The sequence below is a fragment of the Natator depressus genome, chromosome 8 (assembly GCF_965152275.1).
Source record: "Natator depressus isolate rNatDep1 chromosome 8, rNatDep2.hap1, whole genome shotgun sequence".
Classification (NCBI taxonomy): Eukaryota; Metazoa; Chordata; order Testudines; family Cheloniidae; genus Natator; species Natator depressus.
The window spans coordinates 20,412,710-20,439,788 of NC_134241.1; the positions used below are offsets into that span (position 1 = coordinate 20,412,710).

At 45.1% G+C, this 27,079-nt stretch overlaps 1 protein-coding gene across 3 annotated transcripts in view; it reads right to left on the minus strand.

The window, feature by feature from the left end:
* ERGIC1 (endoplasmic reticulum-golgi intermediate compartment 1) overlaps window positions 1-27,079 on the minus strand; it is a 103,578-nt gene that overhangs the window by 59,532 nt on the left and 16,967 nt on the right. For 2 of the 3 annotated variants that reach the window (XM_074960573.1, XM_074960571.1), the window contains exon 2: window positions 10,445-10,506. In XM_074960573.1, the coding sequence (XP_074816674.1) occupies window positions 10,445-10,506 (62 nt within the window). Of the gene's footprint in view, window positions 1-10,444; window positions 10,509-27,079 lie in introns of those variants that run through there. The other variant, XM_074960572.1, reaches the window with a different exon arrangement.

Below are 27,079 nucleotides of genomic sequence, written 5' to 3' on the forward strand. Positions count from 1 at the left end.
GTATGACGACTAGCCATCATCTTCTGCTGGCTGGAGGTTAAAAGACAGTGCACTGCCGGTAGGACTGAATCGCCACGAGACGAAACTTAAAAGGGAAATGACCTGGCTGAGTCACTCCCATGTTTGCCCAGGCGCCCGATTAAAAGAGCACCCAGGACTACGTCAATGACGGCTACCAGTCATACTGCACTGTCTGCTGCCAAAAGGCAATTAACTGCTGCTGTGTAGCAATGCAGTACCACGTCTGCCCGCACCCAGGAGACATATGGTGACGGTTTGCTGAGCAGGCTCCATGCTTGCTGTGGTATGGCGTCTGCACAGGTAACTCAAGAAAAAAAGGCGCAAAACGATTGTCTGCCCCTGCTTTCACGGAGGGAGGGAGGGAACGGGGGCCTGACGATATGTACCCAGAACCACCCGCGACAATGTTTTAGCCCCATCAGGCACTGGGATTTCTACCCAGAATTCAGATGGGCGGCGGAGACTGCAGGAACTGTGGGATAGCCACCCACAGTGCGACGCTCCGGAAGTCGACGGTTGCCTCGGTACTGTGGACACACTCCGCCTACTACATGCACTTAGAGCACTTATGTGGGGACACACACAATCAACTGTATAAAACCGCTTTCTACACAACCGACTTCTATAAATTCGACCTAATTTCGTAGTGTAGACATACCCCCAGTGTGTACAACAAGTACATGTAAGCTATGCATCCACACCGAGTGCTAAATCATGGGATTGGCAGAGCTGCAGACTCCTATTATGATGTCAGGCAGCTCATGCCCATCCAGATACCAACTGTCAGATTGCCTGGGCATGTGCTGCTGCAGCCCACATACCCAAACATGGCCACTTTGTCACAGTGATACTTAGGGCTGCTGACTGTTTCAGCACCACAGACACTGCAACAGAGGGAGGGAGACAATGTTGACACAGGGACTGAATGGAGTGGTATATGTACTGTTCAGTGGTTTGGAGGATGGAAAGTGGAAAAAAAAAAGAAAAAAAATGACTATTCAATGAAGGAGATTTTAATTGTGGTATAATATGAGGGCCTGAAACTACTGTGTTCTAATCATCTCCAGAAACTCTATGCATTGATAAAGGAGGCAGTGGGCATTTAGGTTTTTCCAGCCCTCACCTCACCATATCTGAGTGGATTGCTCTAGTTCCTCCAGTCCTAATGAAATGGATAGAGTAGTAAGCTTTAACACTGTGCACAAATCAGGGGACTGCTGTTCAATGCTACGTCCTACTTCTACTCAGAGATTTCTAACATATGTCAAGGATCAGCTGGTTCTAGTTAAAGAAGGAAATGGATGAAAAGTTGAAACTCAATGGTCTTATCTGTTTCTGGAAGGGAATATTTGAATGAATGAGAGCTCTTTGGCTAACAATGCTAGAGCAACCAGTGCTTTGGTACTATAGACCCAAACAAAACCAGTGCTTTGGTACTATAGACCCCAAAACTCTGCCCCAGTCTTTGAGGTGGTGCTTTAAATGTTTCTTCCTCCCTCTTAATTGCAGGTCCTCATTGCACTTCACCTCCAACTTCTAAGTCACCCCAATTCAGAGCAGGCAGAGCAGCCTCTCAGCAGAAGTTTTCTACTTGTGAGAAGCTGAGACTCTGCTGAAGTAGTGACAGCTAAGCATATGACACTGGTACTCTTCAGGGGATCTACAGCTACATCAGCTGTCATTGGAATCTTTCTGGACTCTGGGTGCTGGCTTCTCCTCAGTGGGACTCAAGCAGGCTTCACCAACAGCAGCACTGTGGTGGTGGTGGTTTTCATCAGAGTACTCCCTTGCTACAGGCAGCTGCTTACTGTTCATGTACTGCTTGAGGAAGGAGATATCTGAGGAGGTTGTCAAACCCTCCCTCTGGACCACTGCCAGAAGTGCCCAGCCCACAGAGAATCAACAAAAGGTAGACAGACACCAAAGAAACCCATCAGCTGGCTCCTGAGCATCCCCTGTGTTTTAATGTGCCCCTGCCCATCGTATCAAGATATGCTACCCACACTCCCATCAGACAGGGATGAACTTCAGCGCTTCCCATCTCGGATGCTTCTGTCTCCCAGAACCTGATCAGCTCAACAGTCCCTAGTGCAGGCAGCATTGAGATGCCAAACCTTCCAGTAAGCTGCCATGGTGAGAAGCAGCATTTTACAACCCAAAAGTGACTGTGGGAGTCTGGCTGACAAACACGCTTCTATTCCAGAAAGCTTCAATACCATGCGAGTTCCCTTCCAGAGGCAACGCTGGACCAGTGCCTATGCAGCAGTTATGGAAAGTGCAGGACTGTAAACAATCAGCTGCTACAAACTGTTTTAGAACTTCAAGCAAGTTGGATGCTCAGAGATGCAACCATAGTCACTTAATCTATTCTAGTACCATAGTCATTTCATTTATTCTAGTGCCCTGGTAAAAATTCTTTATGGGGAATTAATCCCCCACCACACACACAATCCCCTAAATAAGATTATTACAACCCAAATCCCATAAAATATTTATCACAAAATCCTGCTGTCCTGACAGGCTTCAAACTGGTACATTATACCCTAAGTAGAGTAGTTGACTTGTCTCACTCGCGATTTCCATAAAAAGCCTGCAAAGCTTAGAGATGCTGGATTTACAATCAAGAGTCACAGGCTGGGTCAGACAGACAGGCCTTTGAGAAGGCTGTATACAGAGATCACCACACACAGAGGTGCCAGCTGGTTTTGCATGTTGACCATCTGATTGGTGTAAGCTTTCCAATCCCCTCTACACCGGGAGGGTGACAGGCAGGAGATGTGAAGTGGTTAGAGAGGAACCTGTCAAGGGAAAGGGAGGCTTGATAAGCCAGGTACAGGGGGAAATGAGTCAGTTAATCATTTTAGTAAGATTCCCGGCCTCCAAAGTTTTCCAAGACAAACTTACTGCACTAATCAAATGTCACAGATCAGAGAGGGGCACACTACCCCAGCTCTAAAAGAGTTTTTTAAAAGCTCCTTTTCAGGTGATACGGAGACAACTGCACTTCAGGACAAGCTCCTAAATGGAATCAATATGAGGTGTGGAACGGTCACTCCCCAATTGGAAGGGAAGTTTTGGGGCCTCGACTCACCCTAAGAGTCCCCTCCTAACAACAGATCTTAGGGGCCTCCAAACTTATCAACAGGTTCATGCAGACCTTATGGTTGAGCTTGGGGGTGGGAGTGTCTACGCAAACTACTGTGCTGGCACATTCTGAATAATCTTAGCAGCTGCACCATGACTACAGGAGAGCGGGGTTAATGCTGGAGTAATTCAGTGTTTGGGAGAGCCAGAGAGGCATGGACCCTCTGAAGAGAAATGGTTTGGTAAAACATCTCATCCCGTTCTTTGGTCAGGAGTCTCCACAGCTCACACAGCCCTTCACTTCACATCCTTCTGATTCATGGTTACTGACTCAGTTCTATTCAGTGCCTGTCTCCACCAAGGGATATGTGTCAGCAACGAATACAGGGCCACTGACCCAATCTCAGAGCATGAGTGAATGGGGCACAACTACGTGATCAAAGGGAGGCAGTGTGGAACGGAACAGGAAAGCTGCATTAGGCATCTAATTACCAATTTGGCAGGATCAGCTAGATCTGTATTTACCACTCCACGCAGAGCACTCAGTGATAATGACGGTGTGAAATTGCATTACTCAGCCAATCTGAAAAGGAGGAAGCAAGAAGAAAGGCCCAAGGCAAAAAAATTTACATCAACCAAAAACTATGCACAGATACATGGGCTGGGGAGTGGATTGTTATAGGGAGGGCCCTACCAAATTCATGGTCCATTTTGGTCAACTTCACGGTCGTAGGATTTTTAAAACTGCGTATTTCATGATTTCAGATATTTAAATCTGAAATTTCACGGTGTTGTAATTGTAGGGGTCCTGACCCGAAAGGGAGTTGGGGGTGGGGGCCAAGGTTATTGTAGGGGAAATTGCAGGTCTGCTACCCTTACTTCTATGCTGCTGCTGGAGGCAGCACTGCCATTAAAGCTGGGTGGCTGGAGAGCCACAGCTGCTGGCCAGGAGCCCAGCTCTGAAGGCAGAGCCGCCACCAGCAGCAGCGCAGAAGTAAGGGTAGCATGGTATGGTACTGCCACCCTTACTTCTGCACTGCTGCCTTCAGAGCTGGGCCCTTGGTCAGCACCCACCACTCTCTCCAGCCACCCATATCTGAAGGCAGCAGCAGAGAAGTAAGGGTGGCCCTACCGCAATCCCCCTAAAATAACTTTGCCGCCCCCTTGCAACTCCCTTTTGGGTCAGGACTCCCAATTTGAGAAACGCTGGTCTCCCCCCCTGAAATCTGATCTTTTGTGTACTTTTACACTATACTACACAGATTTAACGGGGGGAGACCAGCGTTTCTCAAATTGGGAGTCCTGACCCAAAAGAGTTGCAGGGGGGTGGCAAAGTTATTTTAGGGGGATTGTGGTATGGTCCCCTTATTTCTCTGCTGCTGCCAGATTTCACATCCACGAAGCATTTTACATGGCCGTGAATTTGGAAGGACTCTAGTTATAGGCAATTTATGGCAAGGTGAAAAATAAAGACAAAAAATTGCAGAAAATAAGTCATGTTGGGCTCTCTTCTCCTCGCCAGCTCTTTCTCTGATCCCACAGGAATCCCATCTTTATTGCCACCCCACCACTCCAGCTCTCTCCTGACTGATAACAGTGATCATCATAGAATCATAGACTTTAATGTCAGAAGGGACCATTATGATCGTCTAGTCTGACCTCCTGCACAATGCAGGCCATGGAATCTCACCCACCAACTCCTATAACAAACCCCTAACTTATGTCTGAGCTACTGAAGTCCTCAAATCGTGGTTTAAAGACTTCAAGGTGTAGAGAATCCTCCAGCAAGTGACCAGTGCCCCACGCTGCAGAAGAAGGCGAAAACCCCCCAGGGCCTCTTCCAATCTGCCCTGGGGGAAAATTCCTTCCCGACCCCAAATATGACGATCAGCTAAACCCTGAGCATGTGGGCAAGACTCACCAGCCAGACACCCAGGAAAGAATTCTCTGTAGTAACTCAGATCCCACCCCATCTAACATCCCATCACAGGCCATTGGGCATATCTACCACTAGTAGTCGAAGATCAATTAATTGCAAAATTAGGCTATCCCATCATATCATCTCCTCCATAAACTTATCAAGCTTTGTCTTGAAGCCAGATATGTCTTTTGCCCCCACTGCTTCCCTTGGAAGGCTGTTCCAGAACTTCACTCCTCTGATGGTTAGAAACCTTTGTCTAATTTCAAGTCTAAACTTCCTCATGGCCCCAGTTTATATCCATTTGTTCTTGTGTTCACATTGGTACTGAGCTTAAATAATTCTTCCCCCTCTGTGGTATTTATCCCTCTGATATATTTATAGAGAGCAATCTTATCTCCTCTCAGCCTCCTTTTGGTTAGGCTAAACAAGCCAAGCTCATTGAGTTTCCTTTCATAAAACAGGTTTTCCATTCCCCGGATCATCCTAGTAGCCCTTCTCTGTACCTGATCCAGTTTGAATTCATCCTTCTTAAACATGGGAGACCAGAACTGCACACAATATTCCAGATGCGGTCTCACCAGTGCCTTGTATAACGGTACTAACACCTCCTTACCTCTACTGGAAATACCTTGCCTGATGCATCCCAAGACCGCATTAGCTTTTTTCACAGCTATATCACATTGGTGGCTCATAGTCATCCCGTGATCAACCAATACTCCAAGGTCCTTCTCCTCCTCTGTTACTTCCAAGTAATGCATCCCCAGTTTATAACAGAAATTCTTGTTATTAATCCCTAAATGCATGACCTTGCACTTTTCACTATTAAATTTCATCCTATTACTATTACTCCAGTTTACAAGGTCATCCAGATCTTCCTGTATGATATCCCGGTCCTTGTCTGTATTGGCAAGACCTCCCAGCTTTGTGTCATCCGCAAACTTTATTAGCACATTCCCACTTTTTGTGCCAAGATCAGTAATAAAAAAATTAAATAAGATTGGTCCCAAAACTGATCCCTGAGGAACTCCACTAGTAACCTCCTTCCAGTCTGACAGTTCACCTTTCAGTGTGACCCACTGTAGTCTCCCCTTTAACCAGTTCCTTATCCACCTTTCAGTTTTCATATTGACCCCCATCTTTTCCAATTTAGCTAATAATTCTCCATGTGGAACCGTATCAAATGCCTTACTGAAATCGAGGTAGATTAGATCCACTGTGTTCCCTTTGTCTAAAAAATTTGTACCTTCTCAAAGAAGGAGATCAGGTTGGTTTGACACGATTTACCTTTTGTAAAGCCATGTTGTATTTTGTCCCAATTACCATTGACCTCAATGTCCTTAACTACTTTCTCCTTCAATGTTTTTTTCCAAGACCTTGCATACTACAGATGTCAAACTAACAGGCCTGTTGTTACCCGGATTGCTGTTTTTACCTTTCTTAAAAATAGGAACTATGTTAGCAATTCTCCAGTCATAACGTACAAACCCTGAGTTTACAGATTGATTAAAAATTCTTGCTAACAGGCTTGTAATTTCATGTGCCAGTTCCTTTAATATTCTTGGATGAAGATTATCCGGGTCCCCCAATTTAGTCCCATTAAGTTGTTCGAGTTTGGCTTCTACCTCGGATTTGGCAATATCTACCTCCATATCCTCATTCCCATTTGTCGTCCTACCATTATCCCTAAGCTCCTCATTAGCCTCGTTAAAGACTGAGGCAAAGTATTTGTTTAGATATTGGGCCATGCCTAAATTATCCTTAACCTCCATCCTCAGTGTTAAGCGGTCCCACTTCTTCTTTCTTTGTTTTCTTCTTATTTATATGGCTATAGAACCTTTTACTATTGCTTTTAAATTCCCTTTGCAAGGTCCAACTCTGCATGGCTTTTGGCCTCTCTCACTTTACCCCTACATATTCTTACCTCAGTAAGGTAGCTTTCCTTGCTAATCCCTCCCATCTTCCACTCCTTGTAGGCTTTCTGCTTTTTCTTAATCTCCTCTCTGAGATGCTTGCTCAACCAGCTTGGTCTACAACTCCTGCCTATGAATTTTTTCCCCTTTCTTGGGATGCAGGCTTCTAATAGTTTCTGCAACTTTGACTTGAAGTAATTCCAGGCCTCCTCCGCCTTTAGATCCACAAGTTTTCAGTTCAATCCACTTCTCTAACTAATTTCCTTAATTTTTTAAAGTTAGCCTTTTTGAAATCAAAAACCCTAGTCACAGATCTATTTTTGTTTATCCTTCCATTTAGTTTGAACTGAATTAGCTCATGATCGCTCTAACCAAGGTTGTCCCCTACAATCATTTCTTCTATGAGGTCCTCACTGCTCACCAAAACCAAATCTCAAATGACATCCCCTCTTGTCGGTTCAGCAACTACTTGGTGAAGGAATCCATCAGCTATCATATCCAGGAAAATCTGAGCCCAATTATTATTACTAGCACTTGTCCTCCAGTGTATATCTGGGAAGTTAAAGTCTCCCATGATCACACAATTCCCATTAGTATTTACTTCTTTAAAAACATTAAAGAGGTCTCTATCCATAACCACATCAGATCCCGGCAGTCTATAGCACACCCCAAGCACTATCACAGGGCAGGCTCCAGTAGCTTTCTTCTCCAATGTGATTTTTGCCCAGACAGACTCTGTTTTATCCATTCCATCACTTCTTATTTCTTTACAGTCTACCTCATCATTGATACACAATGCTACTCCACCACCTTTGACTTTATTTCCGTCTTTCCTACACAGCACGTACCCTTCAATACCTGTACTCCAGTCATGACTACTATTCCACCATGTTTCTGTTATCCCTATAATATCTGGTTTCACTTCCTGCACCAGTAGATCTAGTTCCTCCATTTTGTTACTTAGGCTCCTCGCATTAGTGTAAAAACATCTTAATTTTTGTCGTTTGGCTTCGCTCACATTCTTTACCTGATTGGGCACAGACATTCTACCGCCAATATTACCTATTAGATTGGTATGTACACTGCCCTTCAGCCTTATGTCCATTGTCCTACTCACGGCTGTATCCTTTCTTACTTTGTTTTCTTCCCTCTCAAAGAGAATAACTGGCGTGGAGATTACCTGGACATCTCCCAACCATCTCCCCCGAATTCCTAGTTTAAAGATCTCTTGATCAGTTGTGCCATCCTCCATCCTAGAAGTCTATTTCCCTCCTTACTCAGGTGAAGTCCATCCTGAGAGAACAGTCCTCTGTCCATGAATGCTTTCCAATGGCCATACATTATGAAATGCTAAGGAAGGTTAGAGAGGCTACAAGAGCAGAAAGCACAATAATAATAATGGGTGATTTCGACTGGCCTCTTATTGATTGGGTAAATGTCACCTCATGGCATAATGGAGGGATAAAATTTCTAGATACCATAATGACTGCTTCATGAAGCAGCTAGACCTGGAACCCACAAGGGGAGAGGCAATTCTTGATTTAGTCCTAAGTGGAGCACAGGATTTGGTCCAAGATGTGACTACGGCTGAACTGCTCAGTAATAGCGACCATCATCTAATTAAATTTAACATCCTTGTAAGGCAGAAAATACCCAAGAGACCCAATACTAAAAGCAGGAACGACATAAAAATGAGGCCACTTGTTTGATGGAAATTAAATGGAACTGTCACAAAGGTAAAATGCCTGCAAGCAGCATGGGAACTATTTAAAAAGACCATGACAAAGACTCAGACTAAATGCATACCTCAAATCAGAAAAGACAATAAGAGGACCAAAGTCATCCCACCCTGGCTAAACAGCAGAGTAATGAAGGCCATTAAAGGCAAAAAAGCATCCTTTAAAATTTGGAAGTCAAATCCTAGATGCACAAACTCGGGCAGATAAAATGTAAAAGTACAGTAAGACAGGCCAAGAAGGACTTTGAGAAGCAACTTGTTTAAGATGCAAAATCTAGTAGTAAGGGTTTTTATTTTTTAAAGTATATCAGAAACAGGAAGCCTGACAAACTGGCAGTGGGGCCACCAGACAACCAAGGTGTTAAAAGAGCACTCAAGGGAGACAAGGCCATTGCAGAGAAGCTAAATGAGTTCTTTGTATTGATCTTCACTGCAGAGGATGTGCAGGAAGATTCCCACATGAGTGCTGTTCTTTTTGGGCGACAAATCTGCAGTATTGTCCCACATTGTAGGGGGCAAACTGATAGAAACTATAGTAAAGAACAGAATTTTCAGATAGATAAGTAAATATGATTTGTTGGGGAAGAGTCAATATGGTTTTCGTAAAGGGGAGTCATGCCTCACCAATCTATTAGAGCTCTTTGAGGGAGTCAACAAGCACATGGATAAAGCTGATCCAGTCGATATAGTATATCTGGATTTTCAGAATGCCTGTAACAAGGTCCCTCATCAAAGGCTCTTAAGGAAATTAAGTGGTCATAGGATAACAGGGAAGATCCTCTCCTAGATTAGTAACTGGTTAAAAGATAGGAAAGAAAGGGTAGAAATAAATGATCAGTTTTCACAATAGAGAGAGGTGTCTATACTGGAACCAGTGCTGTTCAACATATTCATTAATGATCCAGAAAAGGGATCAATTAATTAATGATCCCAGATTATACGAAATTATTTAAGATAGTAGAGTCCCAAAGCTAGGGTTGCTAGGTATTCCTAGCAGCATCCAGTCAGCACAGATGTTGGCCAAAGTAACCGGCCTCCATCACTCTGGGGTAGGAAGAGCAGCACCTGAAGCCACATGGAGGAGCTGCTCTCTGCCCAGCTGCTGACACCTGACAGAGAGCAGTGGCTGGCTTCCAGACCAGGCTCTAAGAGGTAGGTGGCATTGCGGGGGAGTAGGACAAGGGGACGACAATTGTCCCAGCCCTCGCCCCTTGCTACGGAGACTGATCTCTCCCTGCCCCAGACCCTTGCTAGGGGGACCAACCCCCTGCTGTGCCCCGATTGGGCAGGTAGGCAAGCTCCATGTCAGCAACTCCCAGCCTGGCTCTGCAGGCAGCTGGTGAGTCCTGGGAGAGCGGGGATTGGGAAAGAGAAGTGAGCAGGGGGTGAGGCCTTGGGGGAAGAAGCGGGGCAAGAACTGCAAAGTCTATTTGGAGCAGGCACACACCCATCAAGGGGGGGAGCTAGCAGCTCCCCATCTACTTCAGCCCGTGTCAGAGTTAAATGGTTGGTAGTTCAGAGCCTGCTTTTAACAACTCCCTTTTTGCCATTTTCTGTCCATGTGGTTCTAAAACAAATTGCCTTAAGGGGTTGTTCAGCTCCTCCGTACAAGAGCACAGACTGGTCACAGCAAGCTGCCTCAGCTACAGAAGATGTCTGTTCTCACACGTTTAATATCCCTTTAAAAACCAGACCTTTTAGAGGGAGGCCAGAAGAAATACTAATTTTGGACTGGGGTATGCACAGGCGGCAATGAAAGCTGGTACTTACTAATAGCTCCTGTGTAGGTTGGCTGTGTAAGGTCTTTTGGCACCTTCCTGTAGATATCAAACCTGAAAGAGGAAAAGCAACAGCCATAAAACAGGTGGAATATTTCAATATACTTCATGTCCCTGTAGGGTTCAATGATGCTCAGGATTTTTCCATTCAGGTTTCCAACAACATTTTTCATTTTGCAGAAGGGCATGAGAAAAAAAAAAAACCACTGACAAACCCTTTCCTTTTGTACAGTTATGTAACTGAGCTACTTTTTGGCTCCACCTTTGCAAGCTCCCCCCTCTACCTCCTTTGCCTTGCTCTCACGGGTCTCTGCACTCCAGCTAGTTAGCTAGCATTGGGGGAAAATAGGTTATGGTGGACAAATTATAGACCACTGTATAATCAGTGATGTCATCAGAAAGAGTACTCTTTTCCCTTTTCAAATTTTTTGTATGCAAACTATGGGCTCATGAATGCAAGGAACCCAGTACAAACCAGGCAGGCTCTCTACACACATGCTCACCCCCCGTGCTCCCCTGTTCCCACTTTGGACAGGGGTGGAATATCAGACAGGCTGCTAGTGTCATGGGACTGGGCAGTCATTTTGGAGGCACTGACAAGCATACCCAGGGACTAGGAGAAGAACAATACAGACATATCTTCATTTAGGGAAATAAAGTTTTGAATCCAGATCTCTGGAGACTAAATGCCCGCACATTGACCTACTGGACCCCGTCTTTTTCTGCTTTTCACAGCAGGATCCACACAACAGATTTTCTAAAAGGAACATCTCGCAAGCCCCAAACCTGAATTACAGAAACATAGTTGTGTCTTTTAAATTAATCCTGCTGTAACGAGCAAAGCTGTTCAGTCAATCAGCTCCTACGTACTAGGAACAAAAATGCAGAAAGGCAACCTAATTAAAGAATAGGTCTGCTAAGACTGAAGACAGAAGAGCTCCTTTCACCTGAACCCACCCAGGTTCTCATGTGGAACAGGGAGCAGGTATTTCAATCTTCCCCTAACTGAAATAATTAAAAACAAAGAAAGGTGACATGGCAGCAGAGATTCATGGAAGAAGCCTGGAAAAAGCTCCAGGGAGCTCTGACTTCAGTTGCCAGGAAAGATAATCCATAAAGCAACTTGTAACTTGTGTGCGTGTGTTTGGTGGGGGGAAAAGCTGCAAACACCAATCTCCCAGCAATACTTAAAAAAGTCAAGGTGTTGAGGTAAGAAACCTATACTTGGACAACAGATGCAGGGAGAAAAACAAGCCAAGCATTTTGCTTCCTCTCCCAAGAAAAGAAAACTAGTTTAATATTAGACCATTATTTCTATTCAGTCATGTCTTTTAATATCAACATGGCTCAGCTTTGCTATTTTAAACTCCCATAGTTAAACTTTCACTGCCTTATGATCTTGGCGATATAATTTCCAATCAACTTGTGCTCCACCATGCCCTGCCGCAACGCAGGTCTGACATCAGATTTTCCAAGACTCAATAAAAACTAATTAGTCCATTAAAAAAAAAACAACCCACACCCTGAAGTGTGAAGTGACTGGTTCCCCCACAAAATAGCCTTGGGTTTTTTGTTGTTGTTTTTTTTAAAATTTCCTAGTGGTGCATGAGCTTTGATGATTTTTCCAGCTCAGGATCGCGGGTCTCCCAAGTTCACCCTGAAGTCCTTGTCTCCAGCTGCAGTGAGATAGATAAGACCTCTCCAGTCCCAAACTGGACACTATAATAACCTGCATTTTCACACAGAGAAGATACAAGGCTAAGATTCATTTTACCACCCTCTCTTTGACTTTCTAAAATTCAATAGGTATCTTCATTTTAAAGTATTTTGTTTATAGTCAACCTCATTATTTACCTAAGGGTCTCAAAGCACTTCACAGCTCCCTGTGAGGTAAGGAAGCATCATCATCCCCATTTTCCAGATAGGGGACACAGCACTACAGAGAAGTTAAATGACTTGCACAAGGTTGCACAACAAACTTGGCAGAGCCAACAAAAGTCTCCCACTCTAGCCATTAGCAGCCATGGCATTGCTGTATTTTATCTACCCATTCTGGACTAGTCTAATTAGTCTATGGGCCAGCAGCACTTAACTAGCCTCCCACCTAGAGGGGATCTCTTGTTGAGCACGGAGAGCTCAGGGTAGAAGACCTTCACTCTGCTGCTACAATCTGTGCTATGCCTATTATGGGTCAGAGGTCACCAGCTCCAAGGTCACCTATCCAGCACCTTTCACTAGCACCAAATCTGCTATTTTTGGCGGGAGTTCGAAGATAACTAGAATGCCTTTTTGAATTCTTTCATCATTAGTCTGACTAGAACACCAATATAATAAGCTCCTTAGCACACCACCTGGAGGCAGAATGGATTAACAAAGACTAGCACCTGCCTGCCACAGACCTACTAGAAGACTTTTCTATTGTTTAATTTTATTCAGGATTCAAAGTTGAGGGTGATGGTTTGGGACGGAGGGAGGGAAGGAAGAGAAACAGGAAAGTATAATAATAAAATTAATCTTATGGTTACGGCCATAGGAACATTACATATCTGGGTTCAATGCCTGACTAAGCCACAGAACAAATCACTTTAATCATCCGGTGTCCCAGTTACCCACCTGTGAAATCCTCCCCTGGTGTGCTGGGAGACTAAACTCATTAGTGTCTGTGAGGTGCTTAGATACTGCTCTAATGGGGCCAAGTACATACACAGAGGGAACTGACCCCCCCCCCCCCCCCGCCAGCTTTTGCTCATGCATGATGTAACTAACAGAGCATGCGGTGCTGGATGCTTATAGCACTATACATTTTTATTACTCTATTCACTGCCACCCCCCTAAACACATTACTAATGCTCCTGAACTAAACAGCCCATTTATGGGTTTGCAGCCACCCTGAGAACATCTGGAAAGTGCTGTTTACATTTTTTCCACATACACCAAAGCAACAGCAGCAGCAGATGATAAAGTGACCCAGAACAGCTGATGACATCATGGTCTCACAGGAGGAGGAAATAGCTGAACTTCCTGCTCATGGCCCATTAAACGCTCAACACTGGCGTCGTCTCACTGAAATCACAATAATGGATTGGCAAGGCGAGAAAGTCAATGGAGAGGGAGGCAGAGCAAGGGCTTTGGAGTGTTACTGAACAACTGGAAAATAGGAAATAGCTCTATGCTGAATGTAGTAAAACCACCACCATGTGTACACTATAAAAGGAAGCGTGTTTTTAGAGTGAGAAATGTTCACTAGTTTTGAAGCTATGACCCATCGCAGGATAAAAATAAATGCAGAATATATAGGTATTTGAATACTTGAAAAGCTGCTTTTAAAACAGATCACTAAAATGGGAGAGAGCGCTAAGTGGCACCCACTTCCTAAAGGCCTCTTTACACCCCCACCCCCAAAACCAAATATTTTTAGATTTATTTATACAGGAAATCTCTAAAGAGGGACAGACTCAAAGTTGGTGGGACAAACCACCAACATAAACTGACCTGTGACCTGTCATGTGCATTTATCTGCTGGTTGTAATCACCTACTGAAAAAAAATCTAGCCTCTCCATTTTCCATGCTGCTTCAGTTGCATTCCCCGTCCTCTCCCATGTAATAAAAATCACAGCTAGAGACAGAATTGAGCCAAAACTCTAGATCGTAATACTCCTCAACTCTGCGAGCCTTTGGAGCCAGATCCAAACTTCAGGACCCGAGCCTCTCTCAAATCACACCACTTTGTACCTCTATAGTATCTGTCACGTGAGAATCTCAAAGCACTTTACAAACATTTAATACCCAAAGTGCACCAAAAAAATCAACCTCTAGCCTGAGGAGCTCACAGCCTGAAGACTCATTATGTCTACACAGCATTTTGGAGCTCAAGGAAGCAAGCCTCAGAGCCCAGGTCAACAGACTCAGGCTAGCAGGGCTCATGCTAGTGCTCTAAAAATAGCTCTGTAGACAGCGGTTTGATGTTTCAGTTCAGGCTTGAGCTTGGGCTTTGAAAGCCGGGGAGAGGGGCAGGCTTCAGAGCCCAAGCTGCAACTGCAAAGCAAAGTCTAAACAGCTATTTTTAGAGCTCTAGCATGAGCCCTGCTACCCTGAGTCTGTTGACCCGGGCTGGGAGGCTCACTCCCGTGGACTCCAAAATGCTGTATAGACATACCCATATGCATAGTACAGTACAGCGCAAAGTGAGTGGATTGTATCTGATAAGAGGAATGCTTTGTGGAACTGGCAAGCTTTTAGAAGGGGATAGGAAGGGTTCCCATAACAAACAGTGGAGGAAGGACAGTGGTGAAAGGAGCTTGGATTGTAGGCAGAAAGGAGAGCTTAGGGAGGAAGTACAAGCTTAAACTTCACACGGGGCGAACGCCGATACATGGCCTGAGTAGCAGAAAAGGCAGGTGAACTAGGCAACTGCATTTAGGGTTGGAGCAGGATGCTGCAACGGTCAAGACAGAAAGCAGCACTGGCAGCAGGGATCACGAGAGGGATGGGTTAAGAGATCTGGAAAGAAAACACAACACAACTAGACAGAAGAACTCATGCCACACAGAAGTCATTGAGGCCAAGAGCCTAGCAGGAATGGGGGTGAGGGGAAAAGAGACTGGAGATGTATAAATAAGCCTAACTTATCTGTGGAAGTGCTCACAAATTTGGAAGATATTATGCTCTAGAACTAGATCATAAAGGTTTATAAGCTAACCACTAAATATAAATAATTAAAAATTATTACCATAGCCTAGTACAATGGGGCCCTAGGTGCTAACAATCTACATCTGGCAACGGTCCTGGATGGAGGCCACCTGTGGAGGAAAAGTTGTAATACTTAGCGTCTTCCTTGGTGGCAAGCAAGTCTATTATGGGAGATCTCCAATGACAGAATATTGGTCCTGTGATGGATCTGTGCAAGGACCATTTACAATTGGTCACAGATTGCCTACTCAGGAATTCCATTAGGCCAGTGGCTATCAAGCTTTCCATACTACTCTACCCCTTTCAGGAGTCTGATTTGTCTTGCATACCCCCAAGTTTCACCTCACTTAAAAGCTACTTGCTTACAAAATCAGACATAAAAATATAAAAAAAAAAAAAGTGTCACAGCACACTATTACGGAAAAATTGCTTACTTTCTTATTTTGACCATATAATTATAAAATAAATCAATTAGAATATAAATATTGTACTTAGATTTCAGTATATTGTATATAGGAGCAGTATAAACAAGTCATAGTCTGCATGAAATTTTAGTTTGTACTGACTTTGCTAGTGCATTTTATGTACCCTGTTGTAAAACTAGGCAAATATCTAGAGGAGTTGACGTACCCCCTGGAAGACCTTTGCATACCCTTAGGGGTACGCCTATCCCTGGTTGAGAACCACTGCACCAGGCGATTGCTGACTTCTAGGAGGCGCAGGGACTTTGGGGTTGCCCCACTCACACTTTTTTGAGAGTGAAACCATATCACAGGGATGTCAGGTACCAGCCCTCGGGTCACTCTTAGAAGATCGAAGACAAGCATCCCTGCTCGATGCCAGAAGGAAGGCGTAATCCAGCAACAGCAAAGAAAATATGACTTTTTGGACAGCGGTGTTGTGGAATAATGTTTCAGCTCCAGTCCTGGGCACCTCTCTTGTACAGACTATGTCCCTGGAGGGGATCTCAATAATTATGTGAGGGCATATCACTGACCCATAATCGGCATGCTCTGCATCTAAGTCTGTACTAGTTCACTGTGCATCATTCCTGCCCTAATGGCAGACTTCAACACTTTGTCCTTGGAGCGAAGCTTCTCCCCTCCTTACAGGACGGCATCTCCCTGTGCCTGAATCCATGCTTGGGCTCTGCTCAGCTCTTTCAGTCTCACCTTTGTCAGCTCTGATAACAAAATTGTTGGCATCAGGAGTGCTGGCCCTGAGACCAGCGCTGGCATAGAGGCAACTTGCGCTGGAGTGGTCAGCGGAGCTGGTGCCAATTCTTACTGCATCTTCTTTCCTGCCTACCTTTCGCTGAACCCTAAGGTAGTGTGTGCGCTCACAGGAGCAGTCACTAACAAAGACCCTTTCAGTCATTCTTTGGAGGCAGTCACCTCCTCTGAGTCTGAAGTGACTAGTGTATCAAATGTTTGAGGAGATGCAGCTTCAATCACATGTCCCTAGATGTACAAGCTCTCAAAAGAGAAGGATTTACACGAGCATCTATCTGGGATGTGACTCTCCCTCAGAGAGAACAGGCATCAATTGTGCCCATCAACTGGGAGGCGAGTCCATTGCAGGCTGGGCAGGATTCAAAGCCAAATGATTCGGAGTCTGCCACATTAGTTGGCATGAAGCACATTACCCCACTGTACAGAGAAGTGTACAGGTTTCTTTGGGGCGGGAGGCATGCATATTACTGACCTGACACTAGCATAGCAGGTGCCAATCCAAAGGATCCCAAAGCACTTTAAATAAATTCAAAGGTCACATCATTGGTATGCGGCATGTAAGCACCTCAGAGGTGGTACACCTTACAGCTTTTGTAAGAGTGACATGAAATTCTGCAATAACATTCCTTTAGATACAGTGATCTTCGTACACAAAAAGGAAGTGCATACCTAAGAATGTGAGAAGTGGCAACAAAGGAAAAGAAATCAAGCTGTCTGGTGGGTAAGTATTAGCAGCACTGCAGCAAAGGGAACCCTTGGCATCCAGAGGAATTCATTTGATGGGAACCAAGATGTTCTCCTCCTACATCTAGACGAGTATCTCTGGGTACACTTCACTGTATTTTAAAACTCATGGAAGTGAATCACAGAGCTTGAGTCTGCAGATTTGGGGTTGCGCTATTGCACTAAAAACACCTGTACAGACTTTGTGCTTGTGCCCTGAACCCCACCCCTACCGCAGGCTTCAGAGCTCATGCTGTAACCCAAGCCCAAATGTCTACACAGCTGTTTTTAGCACCATAGCATGAGCCCTGCAAGCCTGAGTCTGTAGACCCAGGCTTGAAGACTTGCTGCCATAGGTTTAAAAACTCAGTGTAGACATACCCTCACTACCTAGTATACAGGAACTGCTCCTGTCAACGCATGCAGGAACAGTGATGTTTGCAGATCCCCTCATTGGGCCTGGAGGAGCACTGTGGGCCCACCATAAAGGAATGCACGTAGGGAGAACAGAATAGCAGCCTCCCGACCGGAAAGGGCAAGCGATGCTGAGCATGCCACCCAACCCAGCCTTTCAGAGTAGTTAAGTGACTCTCGGGGTCATTCTATTTCCACGTACTAGTGAATCATTCTGGTGAGTCACTACAGAGAGACATCAAATTCCTTAACCACCTACTCTCAGCAAGACCGCAGACAAAACCGAGGTTGGGGGAGGAGGAAGATACACACACACACACCCCTACGCTTGTTTACTGAATTTTGGGGAGGGGAAGAGGTGTTCCACTTTTTGTTTAGAGGACTGCATTTTATATCCCACAAAATTATCTCAGCAGCCAAGCAAAACCGCAACACACACAACCCCACTGCAGAACAGAATTCACACACCAGCAAATACAACCAAAGTCATAACTAAATGACGAAATTTGCAAAGAGATGATTCCCTTCCCCCACCATGCCACCCCATTTCATATGATTCAGATTTGACTTCAATGCTTAGAGTGGGTTGTTGTTTTTCTCCCCCACTATAACTGAAGTGTATTTTTCCAAAGCAGAACTGCATATTAAAGATCAGCTTCCCCTGCCCCATCCACCTGCTTTTTGACAGACACTGGCCCCAGAGTGGCTGGTCTTGCATTAGTACAGCATGTACTGAGAAACGAAGGTGCCTAGGAGATGTGGTCAGAGCAAAGCATTGTTCTTCTCCTATTCCCCATGCTAAGAGTGGTTGTTCATTTCATTAGGACAAATTATGTACCTGATGTCACTGAAATGAGAAAAAAAAAATTGATTACACTGGGGCTGATGTATCTATGGCTGGTCAGTGAAACGGTCATAAGCCAAGCCATCTGAACTCCATGCCTATGATAAGAACATAAGAATGTGAATGGTGAAAGAACCATGGAGTCTCCACCTTCTGCAGTAACCAGCTCCTGGCAATAGTACTACTTTTCCGCAAGCACGTCTCATCGAGAAATTAACCCATCCTGGATTTAGAAGAACAGGGTCAGGTCAAATTTAGCCTGAAATACAGGCTGCATTAAGACAAGCTTTTTACGAAACTTCACACCACAAAAAATGTTTATTTTAATTCTTTTACTAGAAAGTTTAAACATACATTCCCTCACAACAACTGCAACCCAAGCACTATACCACCGTGCTAGTGCAGGAGTACCTGAAAGTAAAACAGACTAGTCTCTTTTAATTGGGTGACATTAAAGGAATGCAAATGCACAGTCAAATAATAGATTTGTAAAGTCTTTCAGTGTTTTAATAAACAAAGATAGTATTTGTAAGGATTTTTAAGTCAGAGTGTCCCTGTTAATTAGTTGAACATGAATAATCCCTAGACGTCACCTAATGTGTGTGTTAGAATCATAAAATCATAGAATATCAGAGTTGGAAGGGACCTCAGGAAGTCATCCAGTCCAACCCCCTGCTCAAAGCAGGACCAGTCTCCAACTAAATCATCCCAGCCAGGGCTTTGTCAAGCCTGGCCTTAAAAACTTCAAAGGAAGGAGATTCCACCACCTCCCTAGGTATCACATTCCAGTGCTTCACCACCCTCCTAGTGAAAAAGTTTTTCCTAATATCCAACCTAAACCTCCCCCACTGCAACTTGAGACCATTACTCCTCGTTCTGTCATCTGTTACCACTGAGAACAGTCTAGAGCCATCCTCTTTGGAACCCCCTTTCAGGTAGCTGAAAGCAGCTATCAAATCCCCCCTCATTCTTCTCTTCCGCAGACTAAACAATCCCAGTTCCCTCAGCCTCTCCTCATAAGTCATGCGTTCCAGTCCCCTAATCATTTTTGTTGCCCTCCGCTGGACTCTTTCCAATTTTTTCACATCCTTCTTGAAGTGTGGGGCCCAAAACTGGACACAGTACTCCAGATGAGGCCTCACCAATGTCGAATAAAGGGGAACAATCAGTCCCTCGATCTGCTGGCAATGCCCCTACTTATACACCCCAAAATGCCATTGGCCTTCTTGGCAACAAGGGCACACTGTTGACTCATATCCAGCTTCTCGTCCACTGTCACCCCTAGGTCCTTTTCTGCAGAACTGCTGCCGAGCCATTCGGTCCCTAGTCTTTAGCAGTGCATGGGATTCTTCCATCCTAAGTGCAGGACTCTGCACTTGTCCTTGTTGAACCTCATCAGATTTCTTTTGGCCCAATCTTCTAATTTGTCTAGATCCCGCTGTATCCTATCCCTACCCTGCAGCATATCTACCTCTCCTCCCAGTTTAGTGTCATCTGCAAACTTGCTGAGGGTGCAATCCACGCCATCCTCCAGATCATTAATGAAGATACTGAACAAAACCGGCCCCAGGACTGACCCTTGGGGCACTCCACTTGATACCGGCTGCCAACTAGACTTGGAGCCATTGATCACTACCCGTTGAGCCCGACAATCTAGCCAGCTTTCTATCCACCTTATAGTCCATTCATCCAGCCCATACTCCTTTAACTTGCGGTCAAGTGTTAACTATCCTCTGGGTGAAAATGCTCAGATGATTTTGGGCAAGAGTACCACAGGACAGAGAAAAAAGTACGACTGTGTGCAGCAGCTATATTCATTGTTAAACAGGTCACTAATTCCTGGTGTCTCTCGTCACTCTCAAAGCCCAGGCTAGCACAGAGTGAAAAATAACAATTTAGAATAATCAATTACCTTGGGATCAGTCTGTAAACACGAAAAAGGTGACATTTGCTGAATCAATCTGTGAATTTCTTTAGCAACTAACTCTTAACTTGCTAGTACCACAGATTTTACAGTCAAAATTTGGTTTCAAATAATATTTGAGCTAAACATTTCGTTGACCAAGTCGAGCTGGAAATTCAAGTAGAGTTCAAAAACTGAGGATTTTATTGAGTTAAGGTATGAAAATGGAGAATACAAGCATTAGAATATTCCCCGGGTTAGGACATGTCAGTATCAAATTCAGGCAGCCCCCACATTTTCATTAGGCTGCACACTGTTGTATTGACAATGCAGAATGGCACTGGAGGCATTTGTGTTCCACCATACATGCTGTGGTCTTGAGGCCTGGTGCTGGCAGAGAGCTACCCACTCATCCTGGGTAGGGAGCTATGTCCCTTACATCGCAATCCCTGGTTCTGCAATATAACTAGGTTTGGCAGGTTTGATTTAAATAACTAGTGATCAATAGAGGTCGATTTCATCTGACACACTGAAATAGATGAAAAAAAAAAATCTATTGATAACAGTTGGCTCCTAGAGCCTGCAGGGATCCAGCATCACTGGCCCCGCGACCGCATGGAGCCATCTGCAGCCCTGGTCACTCGCTCACCGGCTGGCCATCCCCCGGAAAGGGCCGTTCAGCAGTAGGGTGGTCTCCCCTGCAGCAGGAGGCGCGTCCTCCTTCTCACAGTCCTGGCCAGGGGTCTCTGCTCTGCCAAGCCAGGACCCTCACCGCGCGCCTCCAGGGATCTGGTGTCACCAACCCTGTGGCCGCGCAGGGAGCCCCCTGCAGCACCACTGTGAACGTTTATTTAAAAGACAAATATCAGAAAAAAACTAAGGTTAAAAATATCAATCAATAATTAACCATCAAATTTACAATAAATAAATAAATAATGAATTCTGCCAACCCAATATATATAAGGCCTCCAGAGGAATAAACAGAAAAACAAGATAAAACCTGGCAAGGGAAAAAAAACTCTCAAACTTGACAGTTTGAACTGCCCCAAAAGATTTCTGGTTCAGGAACAATCTCAGTCCTCTTACATCCTCTCTGGGTAGAATAAACTATACTGAGCCAAGGTTAGGTTCCTGCTCAGGGAGAGGGGATGTTGGCGGACAGCAGCAACATACACAGAACACGGTTTTTTAAATAAAAAGAAAGAGAGACACGACTCTATGCTAGTCACGCTGAGACTGCTTCCTGGGCAGAAGTACTCAAACTTCAGGCAGGAGTCATGCAGCTCACTATCGTGAAGTATGTAATGAGAGTGGTGGAAAACCCACTTCACAGTGACACATCTGCAGTCAAGAGGGAAGCTGAAGAGTCATCGAGCCCACACACTCCAAGGGCACTACTGTCTGTCATGACAGCACTCAGACCTATCTAGGGCTGGTTATTGGCGTTTCCTAATGGGAGGCCCCTGGGGCTCCCCCACATCACAGAACCACACAGTATTGTCTGCACGGGGTTATTTCACCCCTACGCAGTGGGACGGGGAACGAGAACAAGAAGAGCACTGCATTTTCTGAACTAACTCACAAATGTTCTCATACCACAGGACCATTTATACAACTAGAAAACAACCTCCAAACCAGGCACGCCTGCTATTACTGAATGTTTAGGCCATACCATCCAGGATTACAAAAATAAAACCAGGTTAGGAAATCTGCTTTAAAAAGTTTCATCCAAGTGCAACTTTGTTGCCAGTATGGAGGGGGCACAATTTGGTTAAAGCCATTTTCAGAACCTGGTTGCCCTTAGGCCCTTACCCCTGGATGGAACTGTGCTATTTACAACTTTGTTCAGAAATAGTTGGCAAGCACAGCTCTGCTCCTATGTAGTTTCATAACACTGCAAAAGAGAAGGTTCCAATGAATCCAACATGCATGAAGTAGATTTTGTTAAACAAAGTCTACGTGGGACACAATCAACTTGAAATCTAGCCACTTAAAAAACAAAGTATGAGTTACCTGTTTCACCTGAAACTATTCGTATTTGCCCTTGGATCCCCTAGCCCTTTTCTGTGGCCTTACAGACAGTTGCGGGGGACAGATGGACAGACACACACAAAAATACAACTCTGTAGCTGTGTGAAAGAGCCACACCAAGATAGGTTTCAGAGTAACAGCCGTGTTAGTCTGTATTCGTAAAAAGAAAAAAGAAAAGGAGTACTTGTGGCACCTTAGAGACTAACCAGTTTATTTGAGCATGAGCTTTTGTGAGCTGTAGCTCACGAAAGCTCATGCTCAAATAAACTGGTTAGACACCAAGATAGGATGTTATTATAAAAAGGAGAAACACAATAAACCTGACAATACATGATCACTTTATCAATTGCATAAGGTAAAATTAAAAAATGAAAAGATTTCAATCTACTTTAGTTCTAGTAACTTCAGTTCTTGTTTCACCTATTAATATTACTTTTTAAATTGACAAGTGTTCCTTTCACCTGAACTTGCAGTTTCCTTTTTGCTTACAAACTAGACAGTTTTTCTCTCTTTAGAAGCACTCAAGGGCATTTGAATTGGATTTTTGACAGACCTTCATACCAAGAAAGAAGATTCAGATCTATAGCTCCTTCGTGGAACCAAAGAAAGATGAAATGGTATACAACTGTGCTAGCAGTAGTCTCTTGAATAGAACTGGGTAGTGCATCCATCTCCATTACTGGCTTTTCCCTACTGCCCCCTCACCCTGTCAAATCTTTCCTGCAAATCAGAGAAGATGTGTGTGCATGTTCATGTATTCACGTCCATCCTTGACAGTCAGATTAAGTGAGAAACCTACAACACCAAGAGCCTCATTGCAAACCAAAAGAGCTGAACCAAATAGAGTTTTCCCACAGACCTCATATATCAAGAATCCAGCAAGGCTTGATGGTAATGTTTCCTTTTTACAAAAGGTTTGAATGATAAAAATGCATCTAGGCATATGCCACTGCCTGGCTGACATGACAGAGAGCATGCTCATTTCTTGCAGAGAGCACACTCATTAAACATACTGGTCAGTAATTGGGAGACAAGAGGAGGAAGAGACTAACACAGTACTACACATTTAACTTGCCATAGGCATGCTGCATAACAGTGTTATACCCACATACATTCATTTTAAGGAGGCCTCATTGTTCTTGGACATTGACTTGACTGTGCCAACTAGAAATCTAACAGCTTAAGTGTCCACTGTAGCATTCTCTTCAGATGGTCTGGAAAATTCTGTGACCTGGTGTTTCTCCCAGAGCAGAGGTATTCGCTGAAGAGACCAACAGTCAACAGGCTGCACTGGATGAGAAGGCAAAGATATATAAAACTGCAGCGACACAAATGCAGCTCTTGACCATCTTCAATATGGAGGTGCTGCATGCAGTGACTCTGGCTTCTAACAGGCCAGAGAGCACCAACTGCTGCTCATCTGTAGTTTCTCTGTGAACACTTAAAATTTGGCTTGTTTATAATTAGTTTTTAGATCACATCCTTCTATACTACAAAACCATCTGTAGTTATTCCATGTAACAACTGCATAAGGACAAAGTTCAACAACTGCTAGTGAACTTGGCCAAGAAACTATTTCTATTCAGCTGTCATGAAAGGCACAAATCTTCTTTAAAAATTAAGTGAAGAGGATGAATTTAGCCTCAAAACAAGAAAAAACAGAATCTTGGGGTTTGCCAGCCTCCCTTCCACCCACATACCATTCTCCCCAACTGCTGTCTCTGCCTCCTTCCCTGGGCATTTCTATTCTACTGCTGAATCATGAGAATGCCACTCAGAAGGCGGAGTTGGGTGGTGGAGTCTATCAATCCAGATGTCATACACCCAGCCAGGACAGATAATCAAATCTCCCAAGATCAGTGTAGTTGTTCGTATTTTTATATTTGCCATTTCACGATACAGGAGATGCATTAGCAATTCAGTATGTCAGACATCTGTGTAACACACAGGCTTTTTTTGAGGGAAGACTGAGCAACCACAATCCAAATTTAGAAAGCATGTTAAAGAATATTCATTAAGGAGGATTTTTGTTCAGGTGAAGTGAGCTGAAATGATGGCCCTACAGAATTATGTTCTCCATTAGTCTACAGAACAGGCTGCCCCTACACAGCCACCACCACCACCTCAATATTTTTCTGGAGGAAGCACCTCTAGTGCCAAGAAGGGAGTTTGCAGACCATGGCTCTTTCACAGTCTCTGCTTCTGTTCAGACTTCCTACCAAGGTGCCACCTTTTTGTGTGGATGCCTGTCCATTTGGAATTCAGAACCCACCAGCTCATTTTGCATAAATCAAACAACTAATAATTTGAAGATTGGAGACAGGGAGCACAGAGAAAAAAATCACTATAAATTTGGGCCCGATTAAGTCAGAATGATTTGTAGGCTAAAGGCTCCATTCATAATTCTATTTCCAAAAAGGTTTTTAGCAAAGGCTGGATGTTGTATGGAGGAGATTAGAGTCAGTCACCAAATTGCCCTGAGACGTTTCCTCCTCCTCCTAAACTTCAGTGTATTTAGGGCAGGGGTGGGCAAACTTTTTGGCCCCGAGGGAATTGAAATTGTATGGTGGGCCATGAATGCTCACAAAATTGGGGTTCGGGTGTGGGGTCTGGGGTGGGGCTGGGGATGAGGAGTTTGGGGTGTAGGAGGGTGCTCTGAGCTGGGACCAAGGGGCTCAGAGGGCGGGAGGGGGATCAGGGCTGGGGTGCAGGTTCCGGCTGGGGGTGTGGGCTCTAGGGTGGGGCTGGGGGATGAGAGGTTTGGCATGCAGGAGGGTGCTCCAGGCTGAGATAGAGGGGTTTGGAGAGCGGGAGGAGGATCAGAGCTGGGGCTGGGGTTTGGTGTGTGGGGAGAGGTTCAGGGAGTGCAGGCTTCGAGTAGCGCTTACCTCAAGCTGTTCCCAGAAGCAGCAGCATGTCCATTCTCTGGCTCCTATGCAGAGACGCGGCCAGGTGGCTCTGCACACTGCCTCATCTACAGGCACTGTCCCTGCAGCTCCCATTGGAGTGCGTAGGAGCTGGAGCAGGGCCATGCCGAGGCCTGCGGGAGCTGTGTGGTATGGCCCCTGACCCTGTCCCCCAGCTGGAGTGCCGGAGCGGAGCTGAGCCACATGGTGCAGCCCCGACCCTGTGCCCCAGCCAGAGCGGGGCCAACCCACATGGTGTGGCGCCGACGCAGCACCCCGGCCGGAGTGCCAAAGCAGGGCCAAGCTGTGTGGTGCAGCCCCCGACCCAATGCCCTGGCCAGAGTGGGGCCGAGCCACACGGCGTGGCTTACGGGCCAGCTTAAAACAGCTCGTGGGCCAGATCCAGCCCATGGGCCGTAGTTTGCCCACCCCTGATTTAGGGGGTGAGGGAGAGGAAAGAAGGATTCACTACATTTTTTGCCACCTTCTACATGCTTCATGGAATCGCAGTAGGCCTGAGTTTAGGAGGCGACCTTTTTCAGCCTCGGGGAGTTACAGCTCTGGATAGTCATATTGATGGCAGAGTCGGAGCGAGAGGCACATCCTTCTTTCTAACTCCCTGTGGTATTTTAGTGGCATCCATTCTATATCTGCTAGCTGATTTACTGAACAGCGTTCGTACCCCTATGGTACATCAGCTACCTGGGCACAGAGAAAGTCATAATAGGACACAGAAACAAAGGAAAGCCAGGGAATAAAGTATTACGGGAATTGGAAGCATGAAGGAACATGAGTTAAAAGCCTACCTCTAGCTCCTCAACAACTTGAGGTACAAGGGGAGGAATGCTTGCCACCATTTAAATTCAAAGAAAAAAGCCCTTCACTAAATGCTTTGTGAGGTAGTTCAGGATGCAAGATGGTCAGTGCAGGACACGTTTGTACAAATGCGTGTGCACACACAACACACACGCACGCTTGCTTTTCCTTCCCCCTGTTTCTTCTAGGGAATATGAAAGAGCAAAGCAGATTTTCACAGCACAACTCCATGAAGAGAGGGGGCATGGAGGTGCCTCATGTTCCACCATTACAGCTACCTCCTCTGCCAAGACACCAAAAAACGAAACAAAAAACAAAATAGATGAGAAATTATAGGGTGCTAGAAAAACTACATAAAGGGAGACATGAAAGAGGAACGAGAACATACACATAACTTTCTAGTGCTCTTAGGAGAGCAGATTTTACCACACAAAGCAAGCCACACAATACAGGGCTAGAAAAACAAGTTGTGAAGAACCACCAACTATTCTTTCATTTCCTTGGGTCACTGCTCTGAAACAATGACTTTGGGACAATTCGTCTTTGCTTTGTCAGTAATGGTGGGCTAACAGCCCTTGAATGCTAGACAATTAGAGCAGTCCCATGAATGCCAAATGAATAACAAGGCTGCCACACACTCTAACACAGGTGGCCATCTCGAGTGGTTTATAACTAAGACTACATTTTAGTCACGGGTATTTTTAGTAAAAGTCATGGACAGGTCACGGCAGTAAACAAAAATTCATGGCCCGGGACCAGTCCATAACTTGTACTATACCCCTGACTAAATCTTGGGGTGCTCATGGGGGGTGGCCCAGGTGGCACCACGGGTGCCGGGGGAGCGGCGGCCCGGGCCATGGGTGCTGCCGCAGGTGTTGGGGGGGCAGTTCAGAGTGAGCCGCAAGTGCTGGTGGGGCTGCCCAGGGGGTGCCGTGGGTGTGCAGGGTCGGGGGAGGGCTATGGGTGTACAGCCTTCCCTTTTTACTTCCCTAGCAGCTTCTTACAAAAGGAGGAGAGTGCCAGGTAAAACATTTTTAAAAAGCAAATTTCTTACCATTATTATTACTA